The sequence below is a fragment of the Enoplosus armatus genome, chromosome 18 (assembly GCF_043641665.1).
Source record: "Enoplosus armatus isolate fEnoArm2 chromosome 18, fEnoArm2.hap1, whole genome shotgun sequence".
NCBI lineage: Eukaryota > Metazoa > Chordata > Actinopteri > Centrarchiformes > Enoplosidae > Enoplosus > Enoplosus armatus.
Window position 1 is genome coordinate 8306141 of NC_092197.1, and position 18999 is coordinate 8325139.

At 41.4% G+C, this 18999-nt stretch overlaps 1 protein-coding gene across 2 annotated transcripts; it reads right to left on the reverse strand.

Moving 5' to 3' along the window:
* Positions 1-409: 409 nt before the first annotated feature.
* On the reverse strand, positions 410-10767 carry lhx3 (LIM homeobox 3). Of its 2 annotated transcripts, none has more exons than XM_070924684.1 (6): positions 10698-10767; positions 5005-5176; positions 4669-4871; positions 2499-2650; positions 1185-1356; positions 410-843 (listed from the first exon to the last, which is right to left on the reverse strand). In XM_070924684.1, exons 1-6 carry the CDS (start codon positions 10765-10767, stop codon positions 410-412), a joined length of 1203 nt encoding a protein of 400 aa, XP_070780785.1. The 2 variants fall into 2 exon arrangements, with proteins under 2 accessions (XP_070780785.1, XP_070780784.1); XM_070924683.1 differs by lacking the exon at positions 10698-10767 and adding an exon at positions 7908-8010.
* Positions 10768-18999: the final 8232 nt, after the last annotated feature.

Consider the following 18999-nt stretch of genomic DNA (forward strand, 5'->3'; position numbering starts at 1 on the left):
CAGTGTTGAAAACAAAGAGCACTGGGAGGAGATGAGAATAAAGAGGGGGAGTTGGTGGAAATCCAAATGGTCGATGTCTAAACGTTCTGAGTATCTGTCTGTGGTCTCTACATTGTTCTGAAAAAGCTTATAGTGGTATCGGAAAACTGAACGACAGATTTCTTGCTTTAAATACGGTACTGAATTGTTAGGCCAAGTGCATTTAGTGAAGGACATTTTCCTCCTTCTTTCCATCCAGATCACAGCTATTGAATGGACCTGTTAATCAGATGTTGGTGAGATCCAAAGACAGCAGTCTAGTCCTTTATACAATCACTGTCCTGTGTGACTATTTTCCAATCCTAAAAATCCAACAGAAGACACAGAAAAAACAGAACAAAAAAAAGTCAGATTTCTTTGCATTGACCAATCAAAACTGCCCGTGGTCCACTTCATCTAACCAGGAGGCAGGACTGGCGGGGAAGTCTGGGTATCCTCCGCTGCTGCCAGTGGAGAGGTCCGAACTGGGGCCGTTGGCAGGCCCCATGGAGACCCTCACGGCAGGGTTGATCCCGGGTCCGCTGCCCTGGGTCATGATAGAAAGGCCAGAGTCGGGGTAGACCAAGCTGGAGATGAGAGGCTGGTGTCTGGGTAGCGCCTGAAGCGGCCCCGGCGACTGAGGAAGACCGTAGGGGCTGTTGGAGCGGATGTCGTGGAACTGGTCTTGAGAGGGGAGGACGCCGTGCTCCAGGGGGAAGGAGCTGTGGTTGTTGCCCCCTTGGCGGCCGCCCATGGCTGGAGAGGACTCGCTCAGGCTGCTGTAGATGCCGTTAGTGAGGCCAAGCTCTGACATGGGTGGTTCATCTGAGCAACGAGGATGAGAAGACACAAGTGATATTTGTTATTCTGATCGGATTGCAAAAAACAGGAAAGGTATAGATAACGGCCGGATGGAAAATAAGAGATGGCAGAAGTCCAGCACATTTTGAAGAGATTATCTAGAGATTATCAAACATTTCAGCTAATTATTAATTAATTATCTGGAACAATGCTTAACATGTCTTTGCATTAGGATGTAAAAACCCTTTATAAAAAGCCTGGTCTCTGTTATTCCTGCTTCCTGTTAGCACATTTGTCTGTCATGGCTTAGTGGGAGCGAGCCATCGTTCATGCCTCCTCTGTTCCCTTTATGAGCTTGACTCTACCTGTAAATGACACCTCGGCGTCACTGTCCATGCCCTCCTCCTGGATGCTGTCTTTGTCGGATTTGGAGCTTCCTCGTGACCTCTTCATGTTGCGAAAGTACTGTCCCCACCTCTGCCGGCCAGCGTCTTTCTTCAGCCTTTTCTCTTTAGCTCGCCTATTCTGAAACCAAACCTGGAACGTACCAAGATGAGATGTCTTACTTGACTTTGGTGGTGATTTTTGGTGAATACTTCTGTTATGTACAAAAACCATAGCTTTAACATGTTCTTTATTTTGTAAATTACTGATAAATACACCTTTAAGACAGTTGCACCCAAATTAAATAAAACACTTTTTGTTTAATTAAAACAAACCATTTACATTTATTTGCCTAATTATTTAAGTCCTCTCAGTCTTGAGGACCATAACTATGCAAATAGCCCACAATGTATTTTAGTCCTCTACATCCAAAGTCCTCTGCTCCTTCCTTGATGCACATATTATGCTTTCAAGCGTTAAAAGAAAATGTTCAGGGACTGTCTGGATGCGGCTTCACGCCTTTGTGAGTCCAAGTGGGAGACTGAAACAGTGACACTGACCACTAATCCTGGGACCAGCGTCCCTTACACTAGATTTATCACGCATTTAATTAACTTCACGACAGCTACAAGTTGTCCTCACCCCAGGGTGCAGACAGGTTAACAGTGCCACTGATTTAAATTATTCTAAATTTTCTATATCCACTTTTGATCTGACCTATAAATTGTAGCTTGCACTTTAGAAAACACGTACACAATATAGTCATAAAGGTAAACTGCCTAGAACCACACTGCTTACAAACATCTATGAAATCTGATGCAAAATGAATACATGCCCCATTTCTTATTCAGTTTTATCTTACACACAGAATTAATTCATTTCAGTCACAAGCACAAAAAGCAGTTTTACATTCTCCTTAATGATATTCCGCCCTAAGTGAACCCTCTTCACCCCTTCCCTTTCACTGAATAATGAGGAGCATTTTAGTGGCTTCCGTCTCTACTTTCGTCCTTGCAAATAAAACAATATATATGACCACCACCTAGCAACCAGCGTGAGGCTCCTCAGCAGCAGACAATATGCGAGGGGGCCCTCTTAGCATTGTTAACGAGCTTGCACTTAAACCGTGCTGACTTTCATGTGGACTTCATTTTACTCCATCTAGCCGTAAATCCCCCCCACACGCACACACTTATTCGTACAGTAGGCTTGTGCCAGTTCGGCCACAATTGTCCCTTGATAATGAAGTCAAGACACTAATGGAATAGCCCTTAATGGATAATAATATACTTTACCTGCACAACCCGCATATCCAGGCCCGTCTCTGATGATAGCTGCTCCCGGACGTGGCGGGCAGGTTTGGGAGAGTTATTGTAAGCGTTCTTCAGCGTTTCCAGCTGCTTCGCTGTGATGGTCGTTCGTGGCCTTTTTGCAGTCGAGTCTGCTTCTGAAAAATTAAAAGGACAACACACAACGTAAGCCAATGCTGGACACTTATTCTGCCAATGTGGTGGACCTCAAAGCTGTCACTCTTTTTTAAGGTTTCAGGCCTGAGGTCTCAAGAAAAATGGTTTTTGGATTGGAATGGATTTTGCAGTATATAACAAGAAATAAGACAAATTAGAGAATGAGCATAGTGAATCTCCACAGTAATAGTCTAAGAGGGATTTTCACTCCAGCTGCTATTAAACGTCCATGTACAGTGTTTCAGGTCATTGCTGTCTCTAACAGTAAAATATAATAAAAATATTGCTATCAACAAGAGAAATCTTCCCATAGTGAGTCCCAGGGACAAATTCTTTATGTGCATGTATTTTGGGTCAGTAACGTGAAAAATCTGTCTTAGAAACACACACATTCATGGCAAATGAGAAAACATAAAACAGCTTGTATAAAATACAACTTTCTAATTTAACATAAATGGATAAATTCTCCTCCGCCTATAAACTAAAATCTGGCATCCTGTGCCGTAACTGCATCATGTCTGCACATCTGTTGGCCAGCACAGCAAAATACAAAACCATCATCGAAATGGATGCTGCCCGAGTAATTGCGCCCTCTCATTAGTAAAATAAACGTGTGTGTTTTTAGTGAAAACTTGCGCTAACTCGCTGCATAAATCCACACTTGGTGTCGGGCAGTAAATTCAAACAAACAGATGGGGAGATAAAACTTGACCATGCCCAGTCTGCCCCGTCAGGAGCAGAGCATGCTGGGATTTTCAGTGAAGTTAATGTGGCGTCAGTTGATATAATCATAGTATCTAATGAAAATGTTCTTGGGAATATAAACAGGGGAAAATCTGGATTGCTATTTACTTTTCCCTGAAAACACATGTTAGAGTCCATTTAACTACTGCAAATCAACTACTTCAAAGCAATACACATGCTTCAGCTGGTAAACAGTGTGTTACAATAATCACAGTCAGTTATAAAAGCCCATCATTGAGCAACAAATGACAAAATAGGATTGTTTTTTTTTTCTTTTTGGTAATAATATGTTTTTGATAATATGGCTTAATTTAACTTTTTACAACTTGTTTCTTAACTTGTTAAAATATCTGTGTAATGTCAAATAGTTAAATGCTTTGAACAATTATTACAGATAGCAACGCAAGTTCTTTTTGGGTATGAAGATAAAACCTTTACCAACCCAGAAGCAGTATTATTGTTTTCAGATGCAATTTCAATGCTGTGACTTATTTGTTTTTCTAGTAAATGGAATTTTATGAAGCGTTCTTTCTCAAAGCCCATCCTGTTTAAATTGTAATAATGCTTAGAAATTTAAGGACAGCAGTTCAAAGTCACACATGAAAACACTCTTTATGTTCAGACTGAATTGCTGTTAGCTACCTAAAACATGAATAAAAGTGGGAAACTGCAGAGTGTGGATTTACTGAAAATGTAGAATTTCAAAAAAAACAACAACAAAAAAACAACTCCACAACATGCCCCTGTCATTTAACCCAGTTCCATTTTTCATTTAAAAACATTTAGACATTTAAATTATTGCTGAACCTATGACATGATTAAACACAATATATTTTCTTTTCCATTTTTACATAATGACACAAACACAGAGATTCTTTTAACACGTGCATCCACACGAGCTTCCACCTTCCCTCTCTCCTCCTCTACCCAGGAAGGCACACATGATCTCCGGCACAACAATAAGAGTTATTGAACGCTGATTCCTCCCAGCGCAGGGTGCAAGTGTAAAGCCTCCAGGCCTCCGCTTTACGCAGTTTGCTATCGATTGGGTTGCGGGCAACGACGCAATTAGCGCAGGTGGGTCAAAGTTTATGGGTGACCTCATTGTCACGTCAAACGCACAACTCAAAGCGGGTAGTATTAAAACAAGTCTACAGAGAACGCGTCATATAACTTAGAGAAAATGACGCAATCGTGTTGCAATTATCCAGCCAGTAACAGAAACGTTGAGACGGCCGCTGTAACTGCGCCTCACCTCTCTGCTTGGCGGTCTCGTAGTCGGCCTTACAGACCAGCCTGCTGTCCTCCATCAGGTAGTACTCGTCACCTGTGGCCAGCTGCCTTTTGCACACGATGCAGGCAAAACAGTGCAGGTGATAGACGAAGTCCTGCGCTCTCCTCACCACCTGGGTGGGCGGGATCCCCTGCTGACAGGCTGCGCATTTGGTCCCGAATCTCCTTTTGGGAAATTAGACGGTTGCCATCAATTCGTAATAACTATACACATCACTGTAGTCTAAATCTAATTCTAAGCAACAGAGATAGTTTTCATTTAAAAAAATAACGACTAAAACATTTGAAGGCTACTCACTTGAAGAAGTCCTCCTTGCAGTAGACGCTGTCGCCCCTGCTGAAGCACTTCTCCGCCAGTTGAGCCTGACAGTCGCTGCATTTCAGGCACTTGCTGTGCCAGTGGCGGTCCAGCACTTTGAGGATGAAGCGGTCCACGATGTGCTGATTGCAGCCTGCACACACTGGGATTTCTGCAGGAGACATGATGGAAGCAACACAACGTTTGAGTCAACTCAGTGTGCATTAGATATGTTAGATGGCCACAGACACGCAGAATGAACGCTGAACCCGCTTATTGTGCTTCATATGTGGCCACTATACTTTAAGTAATTGTATGCTGATGAACACACTTTTAATTATATAATGCTCTCAAGGAGACGTCACACTTTACAGCTGAAATAAAGATCAGCAACGGGAATAGACGTAATGACTCACATATTTTGTCTTTTCCTTTCTATTTGTAAGTCTACTATTTAGTCGATTCATTTCATGATTTCATAAAGCAGTCGCAATAAATAATACACCATTTTAAAATAGGAAATCAAATTGACTTACATTTAATAAAATGGCACTACATCATCACTCTTTTTATTTCACATATCCCGGAATCAACTTACAATGTTATTAATACACAATCATTTCCATCTAAATGTTTTACCCAAATGTAGTAAAACAACGCAAATGCTACACCGCCGTCCAGTTTTCTCAATTCCATTAATCAACAAATCTTTGAAGCACATACATCATTATTATTATTATCATTAGTAGCAGGCAAGCGTTAATACCACTATACCAGATACACGTAATTGCATTGCACAGTATAAACACACACGCAAACAAAATAAAGAAATAAATGACAGTGGTGTATGGAAGCGTGCACCTACATGGGATCGCGTGTTTTCCATCACTATATATATATATAAAAGCATGATTAAATAAGAGGAGTGTTCCCTCCTCTAAGCCTGAGTCCGTCCTGTAGCCTATAATATCTGAGGGTTTACATCAGACATGATCTGACTGCCCACATGATGCCCTGTCAGTCACCTGACATTTCTCAGCGGCGTCCGTACGAGTGTTTGTGCAGAGACTTTAATACACCTGCAGATTTCCTCCAGCCAATGACGATTATATCCATCCCCAGCTATCTTACATTCGGCCTTAGTTTCTTGTGATCGAGGAAAAGAAAACCAAAAGGCCATTGTTCAAACGCAATCACCACATGCCTGAAAATACACATTTCGTAAAAATGATTATCTAATTTTACGTTTCGGAGGCAGTCCTTGTCCTTAGTGTGGAAAGGATGTTTCATGTGCCCGAAATCAGACTCCGAGGTGGGCTTCCCCCTGCAGTTAACACCTGCCTTTCAGTAAAACTTCACGTGAAACCACAATCTAGGATTATATATCTCACCGATGAATAGATCATTAATTAACTCACATTTCAAAATGTAACTGATGAATTTATATATATATATATATATATATTCACAACTAAAATGTGGCGATAAATAGACAACCGAACTACTTTTTATTCATGCAGGATATAAATGGACATTCGCACACTTATTCTGCTATATTATACTGAACAAAGCCCACATGGAAACCGATGGAGGCCATTCTGAGCTGAGCATAAATCCAATAGTGCAGACTGAAGTTTGCAGGATTCTTAAAAAGTCGATATAAAAAAAAAAATGAAATTATGAAAGGCATTTCAAATCCCTAAATAAGGTGATAAGGTGTAAACTACAGCATCATCTTGGGAATGAATAGCTCATTAGTCGAATAGTGGTTGGCTGGTTATTACTTTGTCACACGTGTCTTTAACAAGCAGCAGCCACATTTACGCAAGGTCACTTTCAGACAGAAAGGCCTACTGTACGTAGCATCACAAAACCCCCATTTGTTCCCTCAAAGGAACAACAACGACGGATTAAGACAACAGCTTTCTGAGACATTTTACTATTAAAAAAACAAACAACTAAAGTAAAAGAACGAGGACAACTAAAATGCCAAAGACGTTATCAGGCCTCTTTATTACTAATTAAATGAGGCTCAACCACTTCATATTCCATCCGCGCAAGGACTCGCATTCCCATTGTTCTGTTGTGGACAATCCATGAAACATTAATGAACCATTTCTTCTTGCATCACCAGCGAAGCCCTACACAAGTGTGGTGGGAGCCACGTCAAGAACAGGTGTATCCAGGTCATCATTAATTCAAAAGCTGCGGCCTAGAGTCTCACGGTACAAACCAACAAGGTGTCCAAGCCATTTGCTTGAACTTGTGGGACCCACTTGGAATATTAGAAATAATAATACGTAAATTAACATGATCTAACTTTGGAGCAGGTGAGGTACGATGCATCACTTCAACACCTCTGAACTGTTCAAAATGGACGAATAAAAGTTCATAAAAAACACTTTTTATATATATAGTCCACGCCTTACATGTGGTACCACCTTCTGAATCATTATATAACAAAGGTTTACGTCAGACTCAAAAATGCGTAAAACCACTTTCCAAAATAAAACGAGTTACGCCTGAATTACTCCCTAAAACACTGCAGTAAATATAAAATATAATATATCGAAATCTTAACGACCATTCAGAGGTTAAAGCCTGATGCGTAAAAGTTGCATTGCCGAGATCTGGAGTAACGAAAAGACAAGAGACGTCCTTCATCTCAACGACTGCACAGCTTCCATCATACACCAGTTACATAGCGTCCATACTTATTGAACATAGAGCAAACATTACCAACAGACTGAAATTAGTCCTACAGCCACACTTCAACACCTATTTAAACACGCTGAAGTCCAATGCGTCTGATCACATGCCACACACACACACACACAAACAATTATGTGTAATATAAACGGGGCTAAAACGAATAAATTGATTCTATTTTGGCTTGCAGTTACCTTTCCGTAGCTCCTCACTGTGCGACAGCAGAGCAAGGAGCATCTCCGTGTTATTTGGTGCCTCTTTTTCTTTTGGAGAGTTGCGCTCAACATGCCCATCCATTGCTCATGGTTTACGCTTACATTAAAGCGAGTCTTGCCTTGTTTGTTATCTATCCACGCTCACACACACACACAAGGCAGTTGCTGTCAATTTTGTGGAGCACGAGTCCCCAAATGCGAACACAAGCGCGCGAGTGTGCGGTGGAGTTTGCTTTTCTGCTTCACTGTGTTGAAGCCTTGTGCAGGATTACGCTGCGCCGTTTCCTGGGCGACAGGGTAGATAGATTAACATCACCTACCAGTGCTTTACCCGGAAGAAGAAAACGCAGGAGGTGAGAGGAAAAGCCAATGGAGTTTCAGTGTTGGGTGGTAACGTTACTCACAGACACCTTATAATATTGTAGCTCTCCAAATAAAACGAAAAAACTATCAAGAATTCTCCTTTAATTCGGCTACCAAACAGAAACAAAATTCAACTCTTCTCCAACTCTGAATTGACTTCATGCTATGATAGTTAATTTCTCCAAGTATGCCCACCATTACATTACAAGATATGATGGCATTATTCTTCCTTTCATTATTCTATGATAGCATTATTTAAACGTTTTCATGCTATTATGGTTAGGCAAAAGACATACAGGCCGCTTTTGAGAAATAAATATACAGGAAATATTCTGCAACTAATAACTAGCACTAATTATAACTAATACTGGTAACAGTTTTGATTTTGCTTTACCGAGTTAGGGCGTAATATTCTCTTGTTAACTGAGTTTAGACAGAACATACAGTAAATGTTAATGGTCCCCTCGTGGAATTGGACGGATGCAATGAGCAGTTGAGGAAAAAAAAACAACTGGTCCACAGCTTCAAAAAATCCAGAAAACAGGACACATGTTGATTTATTATGTAAATCGACCACAGTGGTTTCTCGCGAGGATTCACCATGTCAATCCATTTTCAATTCAGATTCCAGTAGTGCCATGCGTAAAGGAGAGACTGGGCCCTGAGGGAACACTGCAATCTTGTTTAGATCCTTGCCTTGGGCTGCCTTTTTAATTCATTCATGTATTTTTGCAGATCGTAGAAGACTGTTTACCAGGAAAAATAAAAAATTAAAATAGCATTGATCCAGCAATTCTTATTTTTAAACAATTGCTTTGTTTTACAAGGAGATGCAAGTATTTTCATCGTTATCACCGTTTTGTTTGTTGCTCTTATTATTGTTCTTCTCATCAGCATTATTATTAAAGGACAACAATGCATTGCTTATTAATTTAATATACTTGCTCATGGAGCAATGTGTGCCACAAGCTTTGTATCTGATCAGATTTTAAATATCTCTCTCACACACACACACACACACACACAATCTTCATCTCGTGTGTTGAGTGCTCAAAGACAAGTGTTTATTTAGGGGAGAGATTGGCTGTTCAATAACATGTTGATCGGGCCAACACCCCCCAATGAATTTTATTGACACTGATCTTTGGCACAAAAGAGCGCCTGGGGAAATCACGGGTAGTGCCACAGCCGCCGGGCCGCTGATGAATCTGAAATCAATGTCCTATTTGCCTGTATTTCAGAAGTATATGAAAGACGTTTTGGAGAAAGGTGCGGGGTTCATGGGTACCCCTCTTACTTTTCAGCTTTGTAATAATTTTTATGTCATATTGATCGGTCACTTTTGAGGGGGAGAGCCCGACGGTAATGTGACAACAAAGCGATAAAATGACCATCAGAGGAATGGCCAGTCAGTTAGAGAAAGCCGAAAGGATGACGGAATAATTTTTTTTGCGTCAATTTGAAATGATAAATTTGGTTAAAATAATTTGGGTGACCCAATTCAAGATGGTGCTTTATTAAGGTTTCATTCTCCATCATTTCACACACAGCATTTACTTAAAAACAAATTAAAATGGAGCGTCGAGTGGCCCCTGTCTGAAGCTTATTCCAGAAACAGGCCAAACAAACAAGACATTCAATCTTATATCAAATCTAAAATGTATTATCGGGAAGATTTGAATCACTAATACAGGCTCCATAGCCACCTCCACTGGCAACCTCAGGTGTCCCACCTGTCAGGGCAGGAATGTGACACCTGTGGAGCACTTTGTGTCGGTGGGCTGCGGGTGGGAGCAGCTCCTCGCCTGCTGGCAGACTTTCCTATCCAGCCGCAGAGAGACTGCTGTCGCCAAAGCGGGTCCGGTGGTCTCTCCATATCCAGCACCCTGCGCTCCCGTTACAACCGCAGGCGGCGGTGTGAAATGACAGCACGCGCATAACATCTGCTCGTGTGATTCTCCAACAATGAAGGCTCATTACAGATTCATAACGTCTCCCACACGCAACGCAGAAGAAGCGCCTCTAAACAGTCTGTATACATCAACACGGGTTGGTGAATAATAGACCTGCAACTGTTGCATCTTTATATCACTTTTAAATGTCTCTATCCTATTTGGCCTCGCAAAACCGCAAATTATCAAACATACAATAATATTTGACAGTCAGAGTCCTTTTCACAATAAAATAAAGGCAGTTTACAAGGTCCATTTCACACTTGTCAGCCAAACAAGACCAAGCTTTTAGTCCTGCTGTGCTGATTTGCTGTATTATCCTCCATTTCACGCCTAATTGTAACTCATTAACGGACCCCAGGACATCAATTAAAAGTCAGTACTGCCTGTATCTTAACACAAACACACATTATAATGCATTTGCACAGTGAAACTAGTTAAGCTGGTCTCTTACCTTGGCCTGAACTGTACCGGGAGAAGTTTCCGGTGTTTTGACAACTTGACCCCGGGTGTTCAAGCAACATTTTGAAGATGTTCCGACGTTACCACGGAAGAAAGCAGCGTCTAAAGACGCACGCCTGTGATAAAAAAAAGCCTAAGAAGTTACTCAGTAAGGACGATGGATTCAACCCCGCAACTTCCTGGAGATTTATCCTCTCGAGAGTGACTTGAGCTCTGTTCGATGGCAGCTTAATTTCTGAAAAATGTTGAAAAGGACGCCCGTCGACCTTTCTCCTGTCGTCAGCCACCGAGAACGGAAACTTTGAATATTCATCAAGTTGCTCTTTGATTCCGTGTTGATGAGCTCGAGATGAGGTGGAGACGAGGGGCGGGTGGCAGTGGAAAAGTGTCTGACCATTAGCAGCGTCAGCTGACCTGACTGTGAGCCCGGCAGCCTGCGACTTCACTTCAACTAGAGGAAGCGGCGGTCAGCGCTGCCTCTGTCCAGGGTGCTGAAAGGGGAGTTTCTCTAAACAGGCTGGAGGCGTGTGTGCTGCTCCTATATCCCCCGTAGCTGTCTTTAAGCGCGCTCACACACACGCACGCACACTTGCCCTCCCCTCTTTCTGCTTATCTATGTTGTGGTGCACGTGTCTGTCTTTCAAGGCGCACAATGGGGCACTCGGGCATTGCTCGGGACATTGTGGTCATGCGTTTCCATCGCTGCGTCTCTCTTTTGTTTGGTTAAAAATAGACCGCATCGCGTTAATGATAAAAGTGGACGGAGCGTAGCTTATATGGTTGGGCTATACTGAAATAAAAAAAAGTGCATGCACATCCTTACTGCTGGGATTAGTTTACAATTATTGATACATACGTTCAGAGGAAAACTGTGATAAAGTTTTTTCATCAGCTGAGAAACATGACCACTGAAACACAGTACAGAATATTAATAGTTATGGTTAACAAGTGTAAGTGGAATATTTAGTGTAAATGCACAGACTTTCATACAGTTCATTGGTAACATCTTTCTTTCATAAAAAATTGTCGCTAATTTATTCTTTCCTGTAAAACTTTATTTCAAGCACGCGCATGCGCAGATGTGGGCGGTCATTTGGCTGAGTGCCATGCTTCATGCCTTTGACGCTGTGCCAATTACCACCACAACGCTCAAAACTGCTCTGACGTAGTCCTACAGCTTTGATTCAATTTTGCTCGCCCAGCACGCCAGCCCACAAGTGGTGTAAGCCAATTAGACCTATGCTGTTCATTAGTCCACTCAGGGCAATTAGCCTCCCAAACTTGGAAAGAAATCAACCATCTTTTTTATTTTCTTATTATACTTTAAACCTCGTTCCCTCCATGCAGCAGTTTCACTACATTCACATGATTTTAAAAACAATGTCGTTTGTTTTGATGGATGAAAAGCAAGTTTTTGTGTTTTCATGGGCAGTAATCTCTGGTCAACGAGTGAGTGTGGATGTTTATGCAGATTAAGGGAGGACTGTTTGTAAATCTGGAAGGAGATGTACACAGTAACCAAAAGCCAATGCAGCATCAAAGGAGCCTAGACCACAAGCACAAAAACAGGACTGCTTTCCTTTCCTTTCATCCACTGTGACAAGAGAGTCTTTCATATTCCACTATAACAATGTGCAAAGTGAAGATGTGACTAGTGACTTATGCATGTTTAAGATCATCATTAATGAATAATTTTCCTCTAATTTATTATTTTGATATACTAAGAGTAGAAGTTACTGCGTGTTTTAGGAGTAATCTGAGAGATAAAACAGAAATAAAAACGACTATGCTATTACGGCCACTTTCTTCTATAAACATTTTGTTTTCTGGTGTCCTCTCCGTGTATGAATATTATGAGCCAATCCCTTAAAATGTGTCAAGGCTTTTATCTTGTTTTGTTTGTCCTCTGTGAAACCTAGAGCATCATCACAGGAAATTGGTAAAGTGTTAATACACCTGGGTCCCACTTGAGAAAGCAGCTGCAATCAGCCATTAATGGTCCTCCATAAAGACTCTGCTTTTTGCACCTATTAGAACTTGATTTCTGACATTGAATATGAGCAGGTTCAACAGGCTCACAAGTGCCCTGCGGATTAGACCAGCCTCGGCCCCTCAAGGATTACTTCAAAAGAACAAACGGCGCACTGCATATGAAACCTCTGTTTTCCTTTAAGTGAGGGCACTTACCTCAAAAGAGAATGGAATAGTTTTATGAATACAAATCTTTACTCAGATCTGTTGTGTTTCAAGTATAATAGAAAATGATCTTAGCTTATATTTGTATTTTTGCACTAAAAGGATCTCAATAGGAGCAAAGACATGCCTTTTTCCCCCTTTTTTCTTGCTCTTTTTATCTGAATTCTTCTGAAATGTGTAGTCTGACTGACAGTCAATGTGCTAGCTTTTATGCACGTGTTTTTACATACACATATTGGAGCACATGGTCTTGCTTTGTTTGTCCATGTCATTTTACATGCTTGCGCATGTCCACAAGTGCCTCTGTGTGCTGTCCTGAATTGTGTACATATTGCATATGTGCATACATGTCATGTGCGTGTGTGTAACTGCTTATGCACAGCTGAGTTGGGTGACCGAGTGTTACCGCGGGGGGTCCATGTGCACCCATACCACCCCTCTGACACCAGGCTGCCATTGTGCTCCCGTCATGATCAATCATGTCCTCCAAAGACTGGCCTTGTTCAGGAGGGAGGGGACCAATCACACGCCTCATTACCCAGGCTTGGTTACTCCTAAGCGGAGTAGTCCCAGGACACCTCAGCCTGTTGCTGTCTGGAGAGAAAGAGGAAGAGAGCAAGAGAGAGAGGGAAAAAGTTAGCAAGTGGATGTCAAAGATGGCAGGAGAATGACATCTGAATCTGAAAAACAAGCCTTGACAGTGAATATACAAAAGAATAGAGGACAAAGAAAAACATATTAACATTATTTAGATGTTGTATCTCAATTTTCAGATAAGTCTGGATCAGTCGCTAGAGAGACAAGTCAACAAAAGGAATTAGCCTGCAACTGGAAAACTTTAATTAAATCAAAATTTCTGCAGGAATAAGTTGCTGACCCAAAGAATATTTCTAGATATTGCAAGCCCAAACACCAGCCATTTACTGTAGATAAAGGCCCACCCTCTGCGTCCCCAGAGCAACCAGCCTCTAGTTTTCAACCATAGCAAGCAGCTCTCATTGTTTTGAAATGGCTCCATCTGGCAAGGTTTCACTGACCAGGCCAGCCGTGGCTCGCTCCCCCAGCAGCTGGCTAAACTGCCCAACCGCTTTTCCGCTTGGCCCTCGGAGTAACCGACACTCTCTGGTGGCTTTACCCCTCACACACACACACACAATAACACATGAGGCTAACTGTCCCCCGGCCTGCCAGCCTTGGGGTCAGCTGGCCTGAGTTGAGGAAGGGGAGGGAGGTATGCTGGAGGGGTGGTTTGGGGTAGAATGGGTGACACCACTTAGCTCTTTGTTATTCACCCAAGAGAACTGGAGAAATGGTAAAGTATTTCATGTCCACAAGACATTTGAATTGATCTTTGCAAATTTAAAGAAAAATGCTCTAAGCTGTGATTCAAAGTCAGCTCGACTTTTAGATCGGTTATGATTCATCACACTTCTTATCATTATGGGCTTAACTCAACAGCTGGCCCTTAAGAGTCAAATGCAGGTTTCATTATTTGTGGATGAGGGTCTACTCTAGGCTAAAAAGGCTGCCACCTCTGCCCAGCATCAGCCCCTTTGAATATTGATATGCTAATGATGAACAACACAGGGAACAAAGCCTGACGGCTACCACTGGAAACCAATACAATGGCCCTTCAGTCAGGCCTTGACACTTTTACCACCCAACATGTGTCCCTGGTTTCATGCTCAGACAATACAGGCCAACAACTGTCCATCCATTTATATGGGGGATGCTGTTACTCAGTTCCGACGCACCGTCTGGGGACCCGACTGGCTGCGGTGTGTTTTACCCGTCTTTGTCCAGGGTGGGAAATATCAGCTTTTTAGAGCAATGATAAGCCACCCCAGAGCCATAATGCCTGGGAGGTCAGAGTTCAAACCTTTCAGCCAGAGCTGAGGCTTGACCTAACTTGTCATTACAGATGTTGGTCTGTTGTGGGGTCTATCTTGTTTGCAGGTGGTATATTTTGGTTGAAATACTTAATGGAGAAAATAGGGAATTCTAAAGAGCTTACCAGTAATATGAGCTTTACACACATGGACTGGTTCAAAGTGTTTATATAGACCTAATCAGCTTTGGAAGGCTTGATAGGATATTTTTATTGTGTGGCACAGTGACATGTTTTGATCAAAAAGAGGCATTCATGTAGCCAAGGATGCTGTCCATGGTCAAGAGTTGTGCATCATTCTTAATTTGTATTTATATATGTCTGTGCTAACCAAATGTTCTTTCTTTTATCTTGTTGGATTCGGCTGTAAAGGCCAGCTAACACAATGCTAGCCTACTAGTTGTCTAACAACTAGGTGATGCTGCAAGAAATACCATCGAGTTAGTATTTATAAGTATTTAGTATAAGTATTTAGTATTTCCCCTCTAGACTTTTGACTGTCCAGTGCTGAAAAGTCAAGGTGTAAACTGTTAACTAAATGAATAAATATCACATTGAAATAAGGAAAACACTTAAAAAATCCTAGTAAAGGCTCTGATGTTGCAGTCTGCATCTTAAACACCATTTCTTATTTAACAGAAGAACTGTGTTCAGGATGGTGTTTTTTTTTTTAATAAAATGAGAAGTCTCAACAGAAATATTTCATAATAACAACAGAATTTTGGGTTAAATTTGCGTTGTTGTAACAGTGTTGCGGTGTGTAAAATTATGGACTTAATGGAAGGAATTACTTTAACATAAGTACAATTCTAACAAACATAATTATTACCCTGTACCCTTTATAGGGCACTGAGATCATGTGATATATTACCTCTGGCACCAAATTACAGAAATGTGTTGTTTGCAAAAATATTTGCCAGAAAGAAAAAACAATTCTAAATAATATCCTGACAAAATTGTATTACTATCTTGCAATTTACTGTATAGTGCCACACAATGTAATTGTGTTTCATATTTCTGTTCATGTATGGCTATACTTTTCTAAGGGCAAAAAAAAATAGTATAGTATAGTAGTATAACGAAAGTGCTAGATGAGACAACATGGCTCAATTTAATGTTGTGTTTGGATTTTTAAGGAGGCCATGTGTGCTTATAATTGATCTCTCTCTCTCTCATAACAATGAGATGAGCAGATGAATTATAGTTCCCTCTGCAGCATGAAACAACCCCAATTCCAAAACACAAAAAAACAATTGTTTTGGTCTTGAACTTCATTTTAAACCTCTCATACATCCAACATCACCCCTATCCCATCTTTCTTTTCCCAACTCTTACTTTGTATCCATCTTTCAAAGTCTCCACAGTCCTTCATTGATGTATCCTTTTCTTTTGCTATCAGTAGGAGGAAAGTAGAGAGAGAGACACTGATTAGCGACTGTACAAGGCAACAGTGACCTCCAATGACGGATGTAATCATTCTGCTGCAAAATGAATGTATTTATTATTAGTAATTTATTTGCTGATTAATCACACTCCACCTCAGAGCATACCAGACAACCAGCCTGCCATTAGTATCACGGGGTCAGCTGTTTAAAAGCTAGCATTTATCATGGTGTCACTATTAGATGTCATTACTGCTGAGCTGGTTGGGATTCTGTAAATTATAAAACGGTTTATTGGGAACACTGTACAAATCACGCATCCTAAGGTGACATGCCAACAGTTTTTTCTATTCGTTTAAACAACAACAATACAAGTAACAATACCATGTTGTAATTGTTGTGGATGTATTTCCATGACTTTTATGACTTAAAAAAGTTGAGAAGTTGGAACATGCTGTACTTTTTCTTTTTTCTCCATCATCATCTCTGATGGAGTAATTGAGATGGTGCATTGGGAGTCAGTTCTGAATTGTCTTAGACTAACAGGCTTACGGCTAAAGATGCATGTTTATGTACCCGCGGGTGGTGGAGGGCATGTGTGTGTTTTTTTGCCTTTCTTTTCCACTGAAAGGAGTGGGTGGGGTGGGGGGTGGAGGGGTCTAAACATTACGGATAAGAGGCGGCCCGGCACACGCCTGCCTGACGGTCGGTCGGTAATCCCACAGTCTCAGACTCATGACCCACTTTCTTGGAGGAGCGTGATGGAGCAGCAGCCTCTTACTCCAGGAGGAGCCTCCAGACGCAGGGTGGAGGGGTGGAGGAACCCCCCTACTCTGTCAAGACAAAGGAAAAGACAGACTCTTGTGAAGACTCCTAAAAGCCAAATAAGAGGTTCAGGAACACTAATACCTCAACCTGATGCTCTTATCATTCTATCTAATAAATGATTCAGAGGACGTGCCACTTTGTTCTCAGCACAAAGTATCTGTTAGTTGGGGGCTTCACTTATTCTTGATTGTACCTGTTGTTGTCTTGAGATTCCTTATAGATACTACAGTATTTCAGCAAACCTTTGACTTACAAAAATGTAATTTTATGCAGATGGTTCCATTTTAGGATTCAGTGGAACATTGTGCAAATATGCCTACTTTGTAAACTTGGCCTTCATGTCAGATGGACTATGAATCTTCTTGCCCCTTAACACCGGACGGCCTTGAGCAATGCAAAGATTCTGCTTTTGTTTCCTAAATCAGGAAATTGTAATACCAATAACATTGAGCATAAAGATCCGAGCCATTTCCTAATTAAACCACTGAATTAAGCAGAGATCATCCATTAATACAAAGGAAATGAAAAGAACAGCTTCTCCATTATTGTGTCTTATCCCTTGAAAACATACTGACCGACATCATGGCACGAGCCACAGGCAAATAGGTCAACAAATGTTGCATTGATGTATTAGATCATATCACCACCATACATCTTATTTTTTTATTAACCACCACCCACCCCTCCTCTTCCTTTTTTTGTTGTTGAAAACATCTCCCCACGCGCACCACAATACATGCCGCTCTTACTTCTCTCTTTATCTTAATCCCTGGCAGACTTTAAGTGTCTGGCATCGGGGCAAAATCCCAAACTGGAGAGGAGCATGTTTGGAGACCTAATCCCCTTACCCATAGACTCGAGTTGCCCTCAATTCACCTCTCGCAAAGTAGGCCAAGAACAAGGAGCCACAACAGAGATGCAAGCGGCTTCACGAGAGCTCAGCATTATCACGCTGGCAGACAGACAGACAAGAGTGACACACACGTTGGCGCACACACACACGCACATACACACACACAGACAGACAGACAGACACATGGACAGATGATGTATAAGCTGATACAGTATAGACGCACATGCGACAAGCTGACATACAGACACACCCAGATGCTAACCTGAAAATCATACACACACTTGCTTCCATGGTTTTTCTCTTGCACTCCTTACACAATGCTGATCACACACAAACACACACACACGCACACACACACACACACACACACACACACACACACACACACACACACACACACACACAGTCTCCTGCAGTACTTGTCTTTAGCCATAGCCTCCTTTACTATCCTTCAGCAGTCACTTTGTAATGTTTGACTTGGCCACTGGAAGAGACAACACATCAGCTTCACTCCACTGTGTATATTCTGTTTCACCTCATCAGATAATAACTTTCTTAGATTGTACAGCAGCTTAATGGGAGATAACACCCTCTTTTCACTGTGGCAGGAGGAGGAGTATAAGCTGCGAACACAAATCAATACTTTTCTAAATCACATCCCCATATGCTGTGTTCAGCAACCTCTACGCTTGTGCAGAAAATACCGTAGGTCAAAAAGCTAAGGACGAACACATGAAATGGCAAATTTAAAAGGCTTGGTGAAGGTGAGGAGGAAGTGTTGCTGCACATTGAGCGACAGGGACCGTCACCATGGAAACTCATGTTGCCATAATGACAGATGTAACTAAAGACATGTCAGCCTCAAACAATATGAAGATGAAGTGATTCTTGATGTAAACATGTGCGTAGTGGTCCGCTCAATGACAAAAATACACAGCTGAAAATGATCCCTCCCTTTGAACCATTGATTAACATGTTAAACATTCTTAGAGATTTTATCAATCAGACATAAAGAATATTAGTATATTAGTGCATATGGCAACTTCATTCCAATTTCAGACCAATGGCTTAGCATGCAAAGGACATAAACGGAATCATTTCAGGTGTTAACATTAAATCTTAACAATTTGCTGCTTAAAGGATAAAA

What these genes read in the sequence shown, in the direction of transcription:
- lhx3 (XM_070924683.1), bottom strand. Translation starts at nt 8,010, where the DNA reads ATGGATGGGCATGTTGAGCGCAACTCTCCAAAAGAAAAAGAGGCACCA. An exon ending in CGAGACCGCCAAGCAGAGAG is followed by an intron (nt 2,651 to 4,668) that starts GTGAGGCGCAGT and finishes TTAATTTTTCAG; the next exon opens with AAGCAGACTCGACTGCAAAA. An exon ending in TGGATATGCGGGTTGTGCAG is followed by an intron (nt 1,357 to 2,498) that starts GTAAAGTATATT and finishes GGTACGTTCCAG; the next exon opens with GTTTGGTTTCAGAATAGGCG.